This window comes from Mytilus californianus, unplaced genomic scaffold (genome assembly GCF_021869535.1).
Source record: "Mytilus californianus isolate M0D057914Y unplaced genomic scaffold, xbMytCali1.0.p SCAF_11, whole genome shotgun sequence".
In the NCBI taxonomy this organism is placed as follows: Eukaryota; Metazoa; Mollusca; class Bivalvia; order Mytilida; family Mytilidae; genus Mytilus; species Mytilus californianus.
Window position 1 is genome coordinate 10,517,423 of NW_026262593.1, and position 21,360 is coordinate 10,538,782.

Sequence of the window (21,360 nt, forward strand, 5' to 3'; positions counted from 1 at the left end):
AGATTTCACTGTTAAGAGTGGAGAAATAACTTATTGACAGAGCTTCTGTATGGGAATGTTCCTCTTGATATTTTTAAACAATACATTTATGTTACCAACTATCTTTGTTTTTCTACTATGATCTGCAAAGAGATGGGTTCTTTCCGTGTGACATCAATGATCGTCAGGCATGATTATTGGTAGCCTTCTTTCCTGATGTGACAATTGCAAATTCCGGGAAAAGCAACAAACCTTTCAGCAGATCCAGGTCGTTTATTAAGAGAGGGGGGATTATTCCATATAACAGAAAAAATATGTTTGATTTCATGCCAAAAAAATATATACAAGAGGGGTTCATCAGCAGAACTTCAGTACTTTGATTAAATTAAAGGTGGTATTCGTTACTTTGAGCATGATACACGAAGACTTAGGCATTGGCGAAAGGTACTGTACAGGTTTTTATGGTTTTTATGGTTCATACATTTCCTTGGTTTTTCTGGACAGCACTCAGCTATCAATGTTGTGATAATGGAAAAGATAATGTATTTTCAGATATCACTAGCCAGTATATTCATTGTCAACTCCCCCAACCCAACCCAACCAAACCCCAAACCAAAACCCCAACCCCCCGTAAAAATAAAAAACAAAACCAAACCGCCCATACCCAATCCCCCACAACACTTAACCACGAAAATCAAATGGCTGTCTCTTACATTATAACCTGCTCCTATTAAGTATGACGTCACTGCGCTCAATTCACATTGTTGTATTTTTAGCCGTTGCATACAGATAACTATATTTGTACACTTAAGGACATATTGGGTTAAGACCTTGTTTACATTAGGATAAAAGTTCACTCATAACTTGAATCCATGATGGACCCAAAATCGTAAGTTGATCTTTTAACATAACATAATTGTTGTATTTTCAGTCATACCATTAGTGAAAGCCTTAATTGTTAAATTTCTTTTTATATCGATTGTCTCTTAGTCATTTCAAATTAATGTAATGTGTAGTAAAATTTTGTCACGTGTTATAAGTGACATACTGTACACAAAAATATGATATACCTTACACACCATTTGAAAAGTGGCGATGCCAAAGCACAACCTATTATGTACAGGCTAAACGAAAAGTGGTAATGTCAAAGCACAACCTATCATGTACAGGCTATAAGAAAAGTGGCGATGCCTAAACACAACCTATTATGTACAGGCTATAAGTAAAGTGGCGATGCCAAAGCAAAACCTATTATGTACAGGCTATAAGTAAAGTGGCGATGCCAAAGCACAACCTATTATGTACAGGCTATAAGTAAAGCAGATGCAGTAGGTATAACACAGGTCCGACCAGTTTTTTTTCTATTCGTATTATTCATTTATCTTTACAGAACTTCGAATTCTATCATGGTAATATTTTTGTTTCGCGTATTGATAATGCAATATGACATTTAGACCACAGTTGAGTCCATCCTATATATTGGTTAACGTTATCCCCTCATTTATTTTGAAATGCCATGTTAAAGCGGAACTAGTGCCTATAGCAGGACTTAATGCTTGTAAGAGGAGAGCTGAGCGCACGCAAACATGTTTAACCCCGACACAGTCTGTGTATGCTTATCTCAAGTCGGGGGCCTTTATAAAGTGTTAACATTTGTTTTTCGTTTGTTGTTTTATCATTTATAATGCCGTTGGTTTTGTCTTTTTAAAATTTATATCGAATAATTCTATTCATTTTGGATGCTGAAGACTAGTAAAAAAGGGAAATTAAAAAATAAATATTTTGGGAAATGTAAAAAAAAAACAATATAACCATGGAATCACTGTTAGCAGTAGGAAATGCGAATAGAAGTACCAATATAATTATTATCATACCGAGGACAACATTCGTCGGATCTGAGTTTCCGATTTCATCTTCTGTACCTGATCTGTCTAACAGCCGGTAATAGGGATAGCGAAAGAAGAATTGTTTCCTTTGAGCTATTTTTAGACGAGGAATTTCCTTGTCATAAACGGGTAGCATCGTACATTTTGATTTACGTCTGGTTGGAGATCGGTAATATAACTCGTGCCACGATCGAAGAGGGGGTTTTAATTAATAGTTAATAGTATTTGCTATGCTTGGAATTAAATGCTGATATAATAAGTTTCTGACAATGATATCTGATGCTCATGGCCATCCCATAGAATGACTGGCATCAGTTACTTATGCTGCAATAATATACACGGTCTTACGATCACTGGTGAAACAGATACGCAAAAAAATCATATACTTATGATTTATTATTACGTTTATCTATATCTGACTTATAACTTATCAACTTATGGTGCAGGAATATCTCGACGGATGTCACATGTAGAGCAGGATCTGCATACCCTTCCGGAACCACCATTGTTAAGTGGTTTGTGTTTTGCAGTCTTTAGATCTGGTACTACATTATGACTGTCAGTAATGATATGTGTTCCCTCTGGTCCCTTGAAAAAGAAAATAATTATACTAATTCTGATTTTAACTCTTACGTCAAATAAGTATAACTTATGTATTACTTTCACTGTGAACACCTCACTTCTTGCTTTTAACCTGAAACTTACATGAGGAAATATGTGTCTGCCTTTCAAAACGATAAATCAGACATGCACTGAAACGTGGGAGGTTTTGACAAAAAAGTTGGAAAATTATGTCGGCAGGTCACAATATTTATACGCCTTAATCAATATTTGATAAACTGAGCCACTGAACCCTGATTTATTCTGAAATTCCTACTACATGTAGTTTTTTTTTTAATTTCGGTAATTTTTAAAAAGAATAAAAAAAAATACTTTTAAGTACTTTTATGAAACAAACTATATTAGACCAGTTCGTTTGGAATACTGTTTTATTGATGCCCGTTACTATCAAAGAACCCGCATGTTAAAGAATCATTGCAACAAATATTTTAGGGATTTGTAGGTGACCTGTTGCAAGGAAAACTTTTGATCCATATCAAACATACACTATTTTTCAAGGGACTATTAAAATGTTCTATCCTTCTTTCCGAGCGGCCTGTTTGGCAGAAGCTTCCTCTTTTATTTGTTGTAAATTTGTTTTCGTCTTATGAATACATGAAATACTTTCCGCTGGACGTTAAGTAAACAACGATCAACCAATCACTCAAAGCAGAATGAAATGGTAGCCATGATGTCTTATTAAAATCTGACCTATTTGTACTATTCTGTTTTCTGGTTTCATAAAATGAAATGTTATCCATGTTATCGTTAAAATTATAAACGTAGGGCCAATAATGCATGTATTTGTTTCATTCACAAGGTAAAAATCAGTAAGTTTTTCAAAACGATAGGAACTTGCATATTACAGTTTATATCATATTTTGTAAATGTTTTTCAACAATTTAACATATATTCATAATAAACTTTATTACTGCTACATGTAACATGCTTTGAAGAAGGACATTGTAACCAAAACATATTTAATCCAAAGACAATATATAGCTTTACTTCCAAACATGATTTTGGTTTTGGCTAATAATGTCCTTGATTTTTCATATACATACAAAAACATGTATGGAAATAAGGAGATGCTGTATCAGACAACTATGCAACAGAGACCAAATGAAGTTAGAGTAGGAAACTCTTGCCGTACGGCCTTCGACAATAAGGAAAACCCATACCGTATAGTTAGCTATAAAATCATGTTCAATTTGGATCGGACTCGAACGTAACTTGCCACGAGAGGCGTTCGAGTATAGGCAGGCTACTGGTTACTGAAGATGCACTATTTAGACCTCTCGGTCCCCGGGGGCACCCTTTATTCTTGACATGTTTGATCTATTGCATTTTCATTAAAGCAAAACTTTATTCCATACCTAACTTAGAGGGAAATAATCTCTTTAAAACGATATATTTAAAATATAATATGTTTTAAATTTGTAAGCTCAAATTGCTGTAGGAGTCCATTTGTAAAACTGAATGTTACATACATTAAATTTCTAAAGCATATGTTCGAAAGTAGAACACCGTAGATAAATATATATTTGCTGCAACTCATATAAAGCCTTTTTTCTCAAACGAGAAAGGTAAATATGCTAGATATACTTACTGGAGTTGTAATGAGATGATTTTCTCCTTGACAATATGTACGTTTCGGCAATAAAGTTAATCGACAGATTGTAGGTATTCCTTCATATATCTCAATTTAATAACAGTCGATATAATAATATATAATTGTATTATATGTATGTATTTGCATATTTTCATTTAAGCCATGGTGTAATGTTACACTTACTTTGTTTATTATAGAACCATGATTATATTTTTTGACTATGTATAATGTACAATTGTAGTGTCATTGTATACCATTGTATATTATTTGGGCCGATTATTGAAATTGAGTTTATGCCAATGAAATCGTCTATTGTCTATTTTCTCTGTAACTTGTACATTGAATGGTTGTAATTAAATTTCAACTTTCCTTATGAAATAATTGCATTTCATTTGAAGTTTGTCAGTTGAAGATCCACGAGCTACTTACCCTTTCATACCGTACAAAAACTGGGTTTTCATGCCAACACCAGCTATAATGACAAAGGGACCAGAGAAACACTTTCAAGACATTCAAGATTATGAAACCAGAGAAACTGATATCATTCTTTGCTCGTCCCAAAAATCTGGTATGTTTATTTATATATTTTTTTTTCATCTGGTTCATAAATATGAAAAAATATTAAGCATGTAAACATCATTACAATGTGTTAAAGACGCGTTTCGGGGGACTTAGAAATACAAGGCGTCCGTCCGCCCGGTTTTTAGCGCTCTCACGTGTACAAGTCTTGCCAGATTTTTATAAAACTTATATATCATAGGTTCATATTAGTAATGTCTCGTACACCTTCGAAAATCAGTGCCGATCAACTATTTTTGAAACAGTTATGCCTCTTGGAAATATTAATTATGTGGAAAATTGTATATTGTTTGCGCTTACATGTGTACAATTCTTAAGAAACTTATTTCATAGGTTGAATTGCTCTCAAGCCTTCATTTCCTCTATGATATTTGTAAAAAGTTTTAAAGAACATAAAAAAGGAACTTTTTTTAGTTAGTGCCCTGGGATAGATAAAATATGTGCAACGCGGGGACATTAGAACTCTGTTCTTTTATTACTGCTACAAGTAAACATATTTTGAATTCAAAAGTTTAACCAGCAATTTTGATAATCATTTTTTGACCCGAGATTATTATTTCTTCTCATTTTGTCTCGAGATATTATATCTATAAAAGAGTAAAGGAGAAAGTTATCAATTATAACACTATGAGCGTTCCTTGATTTTAATGAAACATTTGTTCCCTAAAATATTCAATATGAATTATAGAATATAAAATTTATCATGAATTAATAACTTGATCTATACACATCATTTAATTTTTTCATTTTTAAGGAACTCATTGGGTACATGAAATTATGTCTATGCTCATGAAGCAAACAACGGAGTATAACTCACTTGGACCGTGGTGGGAGTTGAATTTAGAGTATCTTCGACAACCGGAAGCGGTGAAGAAAATAACTGGTCCCCGAATATTCAGTACACATCTACCATTTAGTTTCTTACCACGGAAGCATGTAGACAATGGTTACAAGCTTGTTTATCTCAACAGGAACCTGAAGGATAGATATGTATCACTTTACAACTTCTTTCAAGGAAAACTTGGTGTTCCCACGTGGACTTGGGCAGAGTTCTTTGACGATTTTATTTTGGAAGGTATTTACAATATTAATTCTAGAAGGTATTATCAATACTAATTGTGGCTGATATGGGGGATTCGGGATGATACCCGGACCGATATGGAAAAGGTCATGTATTAATCTATATTGATTTTATACTTACTAGTAAATACAAGTAAATGGTAATGTGTAATACATACAGTCAATGGCAATCGTTCTTTATCATATACTTGTAGAAAATAATGGTATAATTGTACCCCTTGATAAAACTAATTTATACATATATTTATTAAATAAATTTGAAGTATTGTCTTAGCCGTGTGATATAACTTTTGTTATCAACTGCTTCCGGTATATATCAACTGTTTCCGGTTTATATCAACTGCTTCCGGTTATCCCAGATGCTTGTTAAAACCCAACAACATATTGGCAGTATTTGGCCACAGCCTTTAATATTATTTAATTTATACATATTGTATATAAGTAATCTCAATATAAATGTATGTATGTGCCGCAGATCGCTGGCAATTTAACTGTCACTTGTATATCTGAAAATATGAGGTAACCGGCATATCGCTGATTATGGCAACCTTACTATCAAATATATATTTAAATGACTACCACAGATTGTGGTAACTGAATATAAGATTAAAACAATTTGGATCACCGTGGGAACACAGGTGATGGATCAAAACCCTTACATAATGACTACCACAGATTGTGGTAACTGAATATAAGATTAAAACAATTTGGATCACCGTGGAAACACAGGTGATGGATCAAAACCCTTACATTGTTCATCTGTAGTGAATGATACTATTTATAAAACGAAATATTTTTTGATGCAGCGAATTATGCCAAATTGACATTGAAACCAGACCTTGGTTACACTGTCAACCGCCATTAAATGGGGGTTTGCTGCCAAGCTGTGTGCCAAATACATTAGCCAATAATCAAAACATTGAACAAACTTAAATTATAAAGTGGCGTCAATAACTGAAAAGTTAAAAATCATTTTTATGTAACTTAATCTATACAAGCTAGATAATTAATCATACATATGTTTTTATACCAATCTTCTGTAGTTGAAAATATATACTTACCAATTGCCTTTGCATGACCAACAAAACCACCTTTGGTCGATATAAGAAAATTTCAAGAGAACATACATAGAGAGTGCAAAGTTTGCAAAGTTTTAGATGCTGAGGAACACTATTTCTTTCTTTGCCAAATAAGCAGTAATATTAAAAATCCCATTATAAATACAATTAAAACCCATTATCATAATTTAAACCAGCTTTACTCAAAATGTAAACTATTTTAGATCCCAATAAAAATATTTAGTCTAGAGTTGTGGCTATATTATACAAGCAATCAATGGAGTTGCGAAAATAATGTCCACATTGGTCAATTATCTAATACTGATAAATACAAATGTATATTATTAATATTAATTCGACTCGTTTAGAACTTTTTTCATGTATTAAAGGTTTCTGTGTTCATGTCTATTATGTTTTCACCCGTCAGGGTTTTACTTTTTGCAATTATGTTATGTATTTAAGATTTTTTTTTTTTAATATATATATATATATATATATATATAAACGCCTAAAAAGTGTACACAACAACACCAATAACAAAAAAAGGAACTATAAATGTAATTATTTATAAATATTTCGGATAACAGATATCCTTCATCAGTAAATATGATTGTGATGTTGAATGAATCATATATCAGTCTACTTAGATTAAACTATAACAATCTTGAAATTTATACAATAAAAAAGTCAAACCGAACATCAGGTAAGACGCTTGCACAATTCTAAATATGTGTTAAACACGACATAGGTCATATGACTAATTACAAAAGAGAGTTCAAATATATGCTTTAAATAAAAATAATAATAATGTGCGATATGAACTAGCACAATTCTAAAGCTTTAACGGTGACGACAGTTATGATGTTACAAGAACGATTGCGTCAATAAGAATTCCAAATAAACAGCACTGAACGATCTAAATTTGTAAATATTTCAAATTTGACAACGGTAGAGTAGTTACAACAGAGTCTGCGTATTTAAACATCACAAACAAACGGCCGTTAAAATATGATAATAAAATTTGACTAAGGTTAACTAGTTGAACGTGGCTTGGTACTTTTACATCCCTCAAAAAATTAAGCAATTTAAATTGGTATATTCAACAGATTATAGAGATGAGTAAGGTAAAGAAATAGAAACAGAGACTGTAATAATAAGCAATATAACCCAAATGTGAAGCACTGCATGGAGTAGAACTACATCTTTTCATTTATCCCATTTGGTGCCAAAGTTGTTAATTTTCTTATCCAAAATCTTTCCCGAGTGAGTCTATCCTCCCTAGACCAAGCAGAGTTGTGATCAATGATTGTAATGGTCAGTCGATTGAGATCTGCCTTAGTGTGGCCAGGGGATCTCAAATGTCGACTGAGAGGGAGGTCTGGCTTGCATTGGTAGTCGCTACGATGACCGTTCATTCGTTTGTGAAACGGCTGTTTTGACTCGCCAACATACTGTTTACCACATTTACACTGTAGGAGATACACAACATTTGTAGTCTTGCAATTAACATTGCAAAATATGGTGTATTCTGTACCAGTGGAGTGACTGTTAAAAGTCTGGGTAACCAGTATTTGTTTGCAAGTCAGACATCGTTTGTTTCCGCAACCCTTGCAAAATACGCCTTGTTTAAATACGCAGACTCTGTTGTAACTACTCTACCGTTGTCAAATTTGAAATATTTACAAATTTAGATCGTTCAGTGCTGTTTATTTGGAATTCTTATTGACGCAATCGTTCTTGTAACATCATAACTGTCGTCACCGTTAAAGCTTTAGAATTGTGCTAGTTCATATCGCACATTATTATTATTTTTATTTAAAGCATATATTTGAACTCTCTTTTGTAATTAGTCATATGACCTATGTCGTGTTTAACACATATTTAGAATTGTGCAAGCGTCTTACCTGATGTTCGGTTTGACTTTTTTATTGTATAAATTTCAAGATTGTTATAGTTTAATCTAAGTAGACTGATATATGATTCATTCAACATCACAATCATATTTACTGATGAAGGATATCTGTTATCCGAAATATTTATAAATAATTACATTTATAGTTCCTTTTTTTGTTATTGGTGTTGTTGTGTACACTTTTTAGGCGTTTATATAATTTATTTATTGTGTACATGTATCGTTACTCGTAACGATCCAGCGCCCTCGTGGGAAAAATCGTTGACTATTATTCAGACGTTTTATATATATATATATAACCAAGTCTAAATTGAAAACAACGTTCAAACCTATGATTGCGTTGGATAAAAACCGCAATTTTTATACGTGTGCATGCAAAACAAATTTCTTGGTAGAAGGGTCTAAATACAGCACAAACAACATATATATATATATAACCAAGTCTAAATTGAAAACAACGTTCAAACCTATGATTGCGTTGGATAAAAACCGCAATTTTTATACGTGTGCATGCAAAACAAATTTCTTGGTAGAAGGGTCTAAATACAGCACAAACAACATATATATATATATATATATATATATATATATATATATATATATATAAACAAGTCTAAATTGAAAACAACGTTCAAACCTATGATTGCGTTGGATAAAAACCGCAATTTTTATACGTGTGCATGCAAAACAAATTTCTTGGTAGAGGGGTCTAAAAACAGTACAAACAACATTTTCCAAAAGACCAAAAAAGTGAAAAAGTATATTTTAACAAAACGCATTTGACTAGCAGGTCGAACAACTGATGTTCTTAAACCCTGCTGACTGCCACTGGCGATTGCCAAATAAACGGATCACCAGATGTAGCAAAATGGATCTTATAATAATTTATAACCAAACAGAAAACAATAAACTTGCGGAAAAGATGGTATACCGCAAACATGGGTGCAAAAATTTGTACACCATATCCGGATTTCGACAATTAATGTCTCTTCAGTGATGTTAGGAATCGAAACGGTATTTGGAAGGCCATATAATTTACCTCAATTTAGGATATATAATATATATATATATATATATATTATTTCTTGCAAATAACAGATGTACCCCATCGATTTTAATATCTTTCTACTTCTGGAAATGTCTCACAATCTCCAACAACCAAATATTGACAGGTTAACCCACAAAACTCTTTGTTGCGTTTTATTTGACTTTGATTCTAACTGACTTATATGTGGTGGAAAATTATCAAACTATTTACTCAATTGCGACTTTATTATGACAGAAAGGCTTGAAACATTTAACATCATTATTGAAAGAATAGCTCTTCAACCTTTTATGCAAATTAGCATTGGCCGACCATGCACGATAAAAAACAGAAAAATTCCCAATTAGGGCATGCCTATATTATAACATCCTGCATGTTTAATAACCAAAGCTCTAATTCCACGTTCCCGCATGAACTTTCTGAATCAAAAGCTTTATGTTATCTGAATTGCTCATCATACAACTTCCATATTAGATATATAAGAATGTTAATATTTCAAACGACAGTCGTCTGACATGTACTTTAGTAATTTCTGAATTTATTTAGATGATCTGTACTATGTACATGTACATTTATTTAACAGATGTTCATTGCTCAATGAAGGAAACGCAAATGTATTCGTGTATTGTGTAACTAATTTACCCCTCTAATAAAACTAGCATACATGTAGCCGGCTTAGAATTATTGTTTGACAACAATATACTAAAATTAATATATTGACATTTTACAACTTTTTCTCAGATACTTCTGGAAACCCTTAAAGTTATATAGTGTGCATGCTATCATTAGTTATTTGAAAAGACTGAATAGGGCAACATTACCTAATGAATGATCTCGACTGGTTCCAGAGTTAAAATGTAAAAGTATACGTAGTATCATCTATACTTGTAGTGGTGTATACCCCTGCTGTTGTATTTAACATTCGGTTGAAGAAGTCTGATGTGGTAAATAGCAATACTATGTAGCCCCAATTTGTAACAGATGGAGTTGTTGTTTAACTGTGGTACAGGTACCAATATAGTTGTTAGCCTTTGGTTGACTTTCTTGCAGAAGATGCAACTGACAGCTATTGGTGTAGTTTACTTGTTTTTGCCGACTGTATGCACTAAGCAGACATAATTGCTAAAAATAAACTCAGAATTTTGTTACGCAATATAAATATAGTGACAAAATATGATCTCTCCTGAAAACACTGAAAACTAGATCTTTTCAGTGTTTGTCCCGTTTGAGACAGGACGCTATCAATTATAAATAATTTGAAATAAAAACACACTTCCATTTAATGTTATTTTCTTCTGTAAATAGCAAACGACTAGTACGGCAAGCTATATGAACTTGATATAAAATTGGTTTAAAATGTTGCTATGCCAATAAATTCCTGGAGTACCAACTTCAACTTATTTTCTACTGTCTGTATATCATTCTGGAACATGTCAATTATCCGGATATATATGCAGCTAGATCAGAAAAGTTCAGGGAAAATAAATTCTTGATATACTGCAAAGGCTAATACTTTGAAAATAAGTTACTAAGCAAATTCAAACGGACCTTGTACTGATGTAAACATTCGGAATGTTTATAGATCGAAAAGACCACAACATGTACAAAAATCAAGACGACCTTTCCTTAAAACTGTATAAAAACTGGTACAAAAATGCCTACCTTATCAAAATATTTAACTTTTAACTTTTGAACCCGCACAGACAGATCCTAAAATTATCTCATTCACGAAAAGACAATGTTTATATCGAATGAAAACGTGACAAGAGCAAACCGGTGCACTCAAAAAACTTATATGTGAAAAAACAAGTATATTTTGGGAATCTGTAACATGCTTACGACTTCGTGGACTACTCCGAAAATGGGTGACCTGAAAGATCTTTAGATTTTAAAATATTTCAATTTTTTTGCATCAATATGCAGCAAAGATAAATATTTTCCAGACTTCATTTTCGCAAGCCTCCAATACAAATAGCTCGACCACTACTGAACACTAAACATCTTGTATTTGCATGTGGTAATTTTATAACACAATTTGACAAAACTTTCTTAAAATATACAATGGCTGATTAAAAACAACTTTCCATCAGTACCGTCACCTGCACTGTTTTATTATTGACTTTCTCAACTTTTTATAAGGGTGAATTTTCTATTGTTCTCGTTCACTAGATTGCCCACTGCTTCGTAACTACAAACAAAATAAGTTCTCAAGATATACATTTTGCTAGCTTACCGTAATGCAAATATACATTTATATACAATGATATCATGAAACAAATTATCAATGTAAAATATGATTATTATCAATAATGACAAACAACTCATCCTTAAATATGAATTAGATAAAACAAAAACCATCTCTTTATGATGTTTGTCATCCTCACAATTGAATATTGCATCCACAGGATTGTTTCTCATTTATTTTATTTTTTCTGCTTAAAAGCACATTTAGTTGGCTTATTAAAATCTATATAAGCCAAGTAGTAATTTTTCAATCCTGGGTTGAACATCTTGTAGTGGCGGGTTGTTTTCTCTTTGACACATTCCCCATTTCCATTCTCAATTTTAGTTCATTGCAATAGATACAACACGAACAGCAAAACTAAACATATATTGTATTAAACTAAAATAAATATTAGATAATTTAATTATTATTTAGGCTGTGACCGGTTGTTTATTCAAAACAATGTTATGTGCAATGCATTGAATGCATACACATAGAGTTTATATTTTATCCTTAGTCAATAACACCCATATTTGAATGACTACTAATGAATGCTTAAACCAAACATAGGAAACATTAGTTTGTTTATAAAAAAAACTGTAAAATTCGTAAACGCATAGAGTCTTGCAACCTAATGTGATATTACAAACTGCTAAAATCATCATTTAGCACAGAAGGTGAGAACCTAATCAAAAATCCTCACACAAGTTGGAGAAATTTAAAACAATTGAATCTGGTTATATATCTGTAACTTTGGAGTTCCACAAGGTTCTACACTTGGACCTTTATTATTTCTGGTCTATTTAAATATTTAACTAAATAAATCTGGCGTAATTTGTCAAAGAATTTAAGGAAACAACATAATTTAGATATATTCAAGATCAATTGTTTTAATTATTTGATCTTACAATATGAAAATACCGATAGACCAAACCCCTTTTATGTGATTTCCGTTCCCCATCAACCCGACACGGGATATACACATCAATAACATCGTTGGTAATGCAAATAAATCATTAGGCTTCCTGGGAAGAAATAACAATAAATTCCCGAAAAAAAAGAAAATAAAGCATACCAAGTTATTGCAAGACCAAATGTAGTAAATGCCAGAAGTGTTTCGGATCCATCATACAATAGCAGGAAAATCTCATAAAAAAGATAGAAATAGTGCAAAGACGATAAGCATTAATACAGTACAGAACCTGTATGATGTATCAATCACTACCATACTTTAGGAAATAAAAATAGTCATTAGAAACTAGACGTAAAAACCAAAAATCTCTGCCTGTTTCATAAAGCACTATGTTATAAATACTATAACATCATGAAATAGCCATAAATATGCCAGATAATGTAGAACATCAAAACAGGGCAACCAATGTATCAATTCAGAAATCAAGCATCAACCAACACGCACAAATACAAATTGTTTCCTGTATCGTCAAAGGATTGGAACAGCTTACCAACAAAACTATTAAATATCGATGATGCAGAAGCATTCGAGAATAGCGTCACATCTTATCTATTAGAGTAGTCTACAAAAAAAAACCAATCATAATTTAAATCTACACATGTACATCACTTTATTGAATGGTTGATTTGGTACCTGCGTGATGGATACTACTCTGCATTTCATCAATGTAGTAGTAGACCAGAATTAAATGTATTTATCAAATGTAAAATTGAATTATTCTGTCTAAGCTGTAAGCGGTTACCTGGATAAACTTCCAATTGATGAACCGGTTAATACGTCAACAAATTTCACACAGACACAATTCGTGAAAAAATATTTCGGGGGGGGGGGGGGGGCATGGTCGCAATACTTCCGATGAATAAGAAGTGTGGAACTGTGGTTCATCGAAAGGATGCCCAATCTATAAATAAAACCCGATAGTCAAATAAATTAACTTGGTAAAAAACTTAAAGAAATGATTTTTTTTCCAGGTCGCCATGTGCTTCTGTATTTCAGTCAGCATACGTTAAAAAATAATTAATAACTGACGTCCATTTAAGACGAAACACCTCACTTGCGTTAGTAAAACCACCAAATATAACTTCAAAGGTTTAAATAATTCTAAATACTTCCTGACTATATTAAAAATTTTCAATTTCTTTTGGTTTTATATTTTAGCTGAATTGTCTTCTGCCTATCTCCTTGGATCCAAATTGAAAAAGGCTCGTGACGTCAGATTTTAAGGTTCAGTAACCACCAATGAGATTCGGTATACTTAAACTCACTAATAACCAAACAAAACATATATGGTACAGCGCACCGTGATAACTGAATTTACGTACAGGACTTAAATTCTATTATTATCGCACGCCTTTCTTTAACGTAATCGCAAAGCATTTCGACGTCATTCTGCAAATTCCGGAAAATGAACCTCAGTGGTACATTTAAGTGAAAAACATAGCTAAGTAGAATAACATAAGGAATATTAGGAAACAGGAAAATATATTATTAAAAAACGCAAAACAAATAATACAATAAATGAATTTTATAAAGTTTTAAAAAAGTTTTCATGTCTGTATGGCTTCTGCTGAAGTATATGATAAAAAGAACATAACATGTCATTTTTCATATCAGACCCCTTATCAGCCCATGGTAAAAAATCATCCCTCGAGCCTGTCGGCTCTCGGGCTGATATCATGATCATGACCTAGAGCTGATAAGGGGTCTGATATGAAAAATACCATGTTATAATCTATATTTATCAGCCATCCGTGATGATATCGACATCAGTCACGTTTGCAAAGGCTTTATCAAACCCAAACCCCTAATTTGTATGACGTCATGTAATCGATATCAGTCACGGTTGCATACAGATCCTACCTACCACTACATCAAGTGTGATACGATATTTCTCCACTCAAGACAGTTAAATTTTAAAATTTAGCTGTCGAGAGTGGAGAAATATCGGATTGCACGAGATTTGGAGTGGAATCTGTTTCTTCAATGATTTTTATCAACGCTTATTCTGGAAGGTATTATCAATATATGTTCTAAAATGTATTACCAATTTGATTTAATACATTTGATTCATATTATTTCCATTACCAGACAAAAACTCTTTTACGATACGCTGAGTTTCGACGTCATTTAAGTGATTTATGAGCAAACTAGATCCCTGCATCCTTGAACTGATAATATCATTGTGTGTAATTGACATTTTTTAATCATTCTCTGTATTCCTGTGTAAATTATTCGACCTCACCTACAGAATTATATTATTTTTATCATTTACAAAAATTAAGTTTGAGCCGTGAAATGGAAATGAACCCGTACTGACGTAAATTTGTGCCACACAAACGCGCAGTCACATGACAGTTGACGTTATGAAATGTTGTCTGAAACTGATTTGTTTGAAAGATGACGATTGGAATCACGCGCCGCATAAGACGCGCGATTACAAATAAATGATACAACAACATAAATTTGCAAATGCAAACATATTCTAGTATTTCTAATATTGCTGGGCTCTGAAATGAAGACAATTAGAGTACATGTATAGTTCATCCCTTAAAGATGTTCGCTCCTCTTGTTTTTGATTTTTTGCCAGATATTCGGAATCCTCTGGTTTTATCCATGTAGTGCCATTAAAAATTTTGCCCGCTAACCCCTACTTTTCTTTTCATAATTTTATTATATATAGTTTAAAAAGCCATATTTGAAAATCTTATTAAATCCTTGTTATTTTTTCATTGTTTTTGAAAGAAAAAGAGGTGCCAATGTTAAGTGTATGAAAATCTAGAGAGAATAATTTCCCGCCAAATTTTAAATGGTTTATATCTAGAAAACAAGCACACGGACCCTTCATCTTTTTCTGCTTTTTCAGTTCCTTCATTTATATACTATCAATTTATAACAGTCCTTTTAAAAGCTTGTTATTTTGAAACAGAGTAGCGAACATCTTTAAGGATGAATGTTCAGATACTTTTAATTTCCATCTTTTCTTAAACACACGCACTTGCATGCATACACGCACACACATGTTAATGGTCTAGAAAATAGAAAAGTTCTCCTTTCAAATGATATAAAATATACGAGAAAAGCACTTCTTAAAATAGAAGATATTATATTTATACTATGTATGTAAATGATAGAATAGTTACACTTCCGGTACAATGAAGTAACAGGGATTTTTTCTTTCATTTGAGTTACCTCATTTGTGTTATTCCTTTATATTTTATTCATTCTTACTTTTGAGTTTTCCTGTTTTTTAATATTATATCTGCATTAAGTCTTAGGAAACTCTCGAACCGACAGTAATGTTCTACTAAGTGGCGTGTTCAGTGCAATTATGTATCATAACTTTCACTTTATATCCAATTTTGACTTCAGCTTTATAACTAGAGGTAAATATGTTCTGTCAATAAAAGTATTTTCGATTCCAATGATCGCACTAATCACTCCCAGTCTTAAAGATTAAAGATGGCAGTTGAGTCTAATCGGACGATATATCCGGCGCATTCAGGTGTAAAAGCTATTCGTTACGGAGTCGGTATAATGTAGTCGGATTAGGCCACATTTCTACAACAGACTTTTACCTTGTGAGCTGGTATGAGAAATTGATAACTCACACTTTTTTTAAAAATATTTCAGGGTATCGTTGCAATGTAAATACCATTTAGATATTAACATAACAATGATGATAATTAATCCTCTATTTAGATAACTTGTATACTGGATGGTTTAATTACACGAAAGAAATGACTGCAGCTACCAAGAACAAGTCGAACAAAATATTTTCTGTCATGTACGAAGATCTTCTCATTGTAAGTTTGTGCATGTGTAACAAAAAATTTGTTCCGGTGTGACATTTGTTCCGCCGGAACAAATTTCATAGGAAATATGTTCCACCGGACTTCATATCACAGAAAATATGTTCCAGCACTGTAAAATTTGTTCCGGAACTAATTTTATGACCAAATGTGAAATTAGTTCCGGAACAAAACTCATAGCTCCATGAATTCTCCATGAATTTTGTTCCAATTAATATTAAGAGTTTTAAAAAGTTAAATAAGGTCCTGTGATATTTGTTTTAAACGAACGTGTACATATTTCATAGAAATCAATGAATAAGTTCCGCTCAAACCTATTTTCACAGAAGATAAGTACCTTTGCAACAAATTGCAAGCGAAACATTTTCTTGTTAATTTAAATTATAATGCAAGCTGAGTGCTGTACTGAGTGTGCTTGCATGGAATACATTTGCAATTGAAGGCCTGACTGTAACTATAGGATGAAGATAAGAAATAAAAGCGATGGTAATGTCTCATAATTTGTATTTATGTTTTATGTGGTATTCCTCCTTGGTTTTTGTTAACTGTCATTGCCCCGTGTTCTAGTCATATACGTGTACTTAGGTCATAGCAAAGTTTCAAAAGAGTGTGTCTTTTGTTTCTACATGTCTTTTGATATAAATGATCAGTCACTTTGTCCTTTTCAAATAAGTACATATGTTCATCTTTAACTATACTTTTTTTCTGGATGATTGATTTTTCTTATTCTACTCTTTTCTGGCTGAAAAGTGTCATTTTGATATTTTTTACGGAGTATATAATTAAACATTTGCTATACTCCACACGATCCGAATTGGATGATTTACACTTTTTACCTTTTTTATTATTGATATAATACTTATTTTTATAATGCACTGGAAAGATAACTTTAAACTCACTGATGATAAATGCTCGGTATATAAGATAACTTGTTTAACCAGTGGAACATATTTCACAGACAAGGAACTTATTTCACCAGGTGAGGAACAAATCTCACAAACCCAGAACTTATTTCACCAAATAAGGAACAAATCTCATAAACACGGAACTTTTTTCACCAGGTAAGGAACACATTTCACCAACCCTGTACTTATTTCACCAGGTAAAGTGTGGAAACTTATTTTATAGAGATGGAACAAATTATATAGAAATCATCTGTGAAAAAGTTCTCCCAGAACATATTTCCTGTCATATTAGTTCCACTGGAACTTTTTTCACAGGAACAAATTTTGGCTCACATATATATATTAATTAGACTCACAACGAACTGGGCATACTTCTGTAACACGAATAGCTCACTTGTTTTCAAATTTTAAGCCATTTTTTTTCTAAATAATAACAAACTTTTATTACAAATAATTGAAAAAAATCATTCGTTTATGTTTCCTTGTTTTTTTTATTATTTTTTAATTTTTATTCACTTTTTCATATTTACATAAAAGATCCATGATAGATACTCTTAGTATTAGTAATTTGTTTATCAATGACTGGACCTGTATGAAATATTTACCAGATAGCTATTTGTCACCAGGGTAAATGTCAATCACTGCCTTCTGACACCAAGGTATGAGTCATTCACTGCCTTCTGGCACTCAGGCAGCAAGGTATGGGTCATTCACTGCCTTCTGGCACCAATGTATGGGTCATTCACTGCTTTATGGCAACAAGGTATGGGTCATTCACTGCCTTCTGACACCCAGGTATGGGTCATTCACTGCCTTCTGGCACCAAGTAAATGGCCATTCACTGCCTTCTGGCACCAAGTAAATGGCCATTCACTGCCTTCTGGCACTAAGTAAATGGCCATTCACTGCCTTCTAGCACCAAGGTATGGGTCATTCACTGCCTTCTGGCACCAAGGAAATGGCCATTCACTGCCTTCTAGCACCAATGTATGGGTCATTCACTACCTTCTGTCACAAAGATATAGATTATTCACCACCTTCGATCACCGTCTGTAACAGGGTTTGGGCCAATCAATGCATATTGTCATCAATGTCTATGTTATTCACTGCCTTCTGTCACAAAGGTAGAGATAATTTCCACCTTCGGTCACCATTATTACGTCAATAAGTGTCTTCTGTCATCATGGTAAATGTCACTGCCTTCTGTCACCACTGTATTGGTCATTCGCCATCTTCGGTCACCATTGATTCGTCAATCAATGCTTTCTGTCACTGTATTATGTCATTAGGGTACTGGTCAATAACTGCTTTCTATCATCAGGGTATAATTGGTCAATCACTACCTTATGTCACACCAGGGTATAGGTAAATCACTTTCTTTAGTCATCTGTATTTAGACAAATTCCTTCCTCAAGGATAAAGTCGTGTTGCTCATGGCAAATAAATATTCAGTTAAAAGGCCGATGCAGTCATGTCACAATCGAGTAAAAGATGACGAGATTGTAACAGCAGGCAAATCACAACTTTTTATTTGTATATATATTTCAATATATTTCCAGGATCCAAAGAAACATATTACTGATCTAGCCAATTTTTTAGAAGTCCCTTACACTGACGAATTTATAGATGACATCGTAATAAAATGTAGTTTCAAAAACCTGAAGGACAATAAATTAAATGTATGTTCTATTATTGATACAGATAAGAAATCAACGCTGTTCAGGAAAGGTTTGTAATTTGACAATAATTTGAAAATTTCAAAAATATATAGAAATAGATCGAGCAATTTAAATGTAATTGAACCTTGACATAGCAAATGTCAAGGTTCAAACACATTTAAATTGCTCGATCATTGAAGGTCATATCTCTAAAAATGGTGTTTTATCTATTTTTATCTATATAACGCTACTTTTGTGTTTTCGCATTAGGTTGCCTTTTCATTGACTCAAACCCCCATCTTCTTTTATTTTCGAGAAATTATCTTCTGTGAATTCATTATACTAACTTGGATACTTTTTTCGTGGATGTTGTGGGTACAGGAGAACCACACATTTAAATGTTCAACGAATTACAAATTATCTTTAGGCTTGTATGCAGACTTTGGCAAAATCAAATATCATATTTTCAAAGGAACGTTTTCTCAATCCACGAAAATTGGTACCGCGAAAAAAATGAATCCAAATTATGTGATTTCGTATGAATGATTTAAACGCATATTGAACAACCACTGATGTGTTTTAATAGAATAATTGCTTGATTGTAGGATTGCTTTCATCTTTTTAAAAGAGAGGCGAAGGATACCAAAGGGACATTCAAACTCATAAGTCGAAAATAAACTGACAATGCCATGGCTAAACAAAGAAAAAGACCAACAGACAAACAACAGTACCCAAAGCACATAATAAAAAACTTAAGACTGAGCAACACGAACCACACCAAAAACTGGGGGTGATCTCATGTGCTCCGGAAGGGTAAGCAGATCCTGGTACTACAACGAGATCGATACACTTTTAAAGAATATACATGTATGATATGAGTCTCGATAGATATGAATTCGTATTGCTAAAGCGTTGAAAAGTGTTTAAGGTTTTTACTTCGGTCCACAGCTGCGTTGGTTATTTTTGTTTCAGTATCAAATGATACATGATGCCAGGAGACAAACATAAAAGTTCACGATCATTAGATGATTATTTAATGCTAATAATTTTTAAAAAAATGCACGATTGTACAAAAGGGATACGATAGTGTTAAGATTGTCTTCATACGTGAATAAGAATGTTAATATTTACCGTATTATTTTTGATGAATGTATCGCACATCGATGTCGGTTGCATAGTAATTTACCATTTGTTTATTTTAATGTGTTAACATAACGTGTGTATGTTCATGTTTGATATACTACATGTAGGTATAATTGGTGATTGGAAGAATTGGTTTACTGTAACACAGAACGAACAAATGGATGCCATCTACAACAAAGAAATGGAAGATGTAGACGTCAAATTTAAATATGAATAGCTAAATAAATATTGTACCTAAGAACTAAGCATTTCAAATGGCGCTTCAGATACGAAAGTATATATCTAAATAAATAAAGGTCAGATAAATGTCATTTCATGAAATAAACATATAAAACAGAATTAAAAACTGTTTCATCATTATAAAACTTCCCTGACGAATAAACAAGTTATATATATATACATGAATATCATGTCTAACGAATACGGATGTCACTTGAGGAGCAGGAACTGTTGACTCCTCTGAATCTTCTTAGTCCATTAATATTTTTTTGTGGGATTCGTGGTTCTCAATCTTTAAGTTTTCTGTGTAGTCATTTTGTAACTGGTGTTTGTCTTTTCTTTCTTTATATTAAGATGTTGTCTTCGACGTATGTCTTTTGGTTTATTCTTCTAAGTTTTTTAACATCGAGGTCGGCATCTGGACTATCTAATTATTTAAAACTTGTCGTTTTTTTTGTTTATCAATATAAATTCTAGATCGTTTGTCATATGTAAAATTAATCATCAATCATCCTCCATTAGATCCGTATCCGAAAATCAGCCCTCCATTAAAAAAAACATGTGTACGGAATCATTTTTTCGTGTGCAGACGCCCATCCCCTTCCCCCTTTTTTGCCCCTTTAGACAATGTGTCGTAAAAGTAACACATCATAAAAAAACCCGCAACCAACAGCATGA

General features: G+C 32.7%; 2 protein-coding genes across 3 annotated transcripts in view; one reads left to right on the plus strand and one right to left on the minus strand.

The window, feature by feature from the left end:
- LOC127719523 (collagen alpha-1(XII) chain-like) overlaps positions 1-21,360 on the minus strand; it is a 565,245-nt gene that overhangs the window by 413,479 nt on the left and 130,406 nt on the right. The window lies entirely within an intron of this gene.
- LOC127719531 (sulfotransferase 1B1-like) lies at positions 742-20,809 on the plus strand. 2 transcript variants are annotated; one of them, XM_052225737.1, is made up of 6 exons: positions 742-868; positions 4,476-4,645; positions 5,411-5,731; positions 16,648-16,751; positions 19,222-19,390; positions 20,571-20,809. In XM_052225737.1, exons 1-6 carry the CDS (start codon positions 852-854, stop codon positions 20,678-20,680), a joined length of 891 nt encoding a protein of 296 aa, XP_052081697.1. In that variant the 5' UTR covers positions 742-851; the 3' UTR covers positions 20,681-20,809. The 2 variants fall into 2 exon arrangements, with proteins under 2 accessions (XP_052081697.1, XP_052081698.1); XM_052225738.1 differs by having other exon boundaries at positions 19,222-19,341; positions 20,571-20,708.

Bases quoted from the DNA above. Each gene is read 5' to 3' on its own strand.
- LOC127719531 (XM_052225737.1), top strand. The intron at 5,732-16,647 runs GTATTTACAATA...TCCTCTATTTAG, and splicing joins TGACGATTTTATTTTGGAAG to ATAACTTGTATACTGGATGG. The intron at 19,391-20,570 runs GTTTGTAATTTG...TACTACATGTAG, and splicing joins ATCAACGCTGTTCAGGAAAG to GTATAATTGGTGATTGGAAG.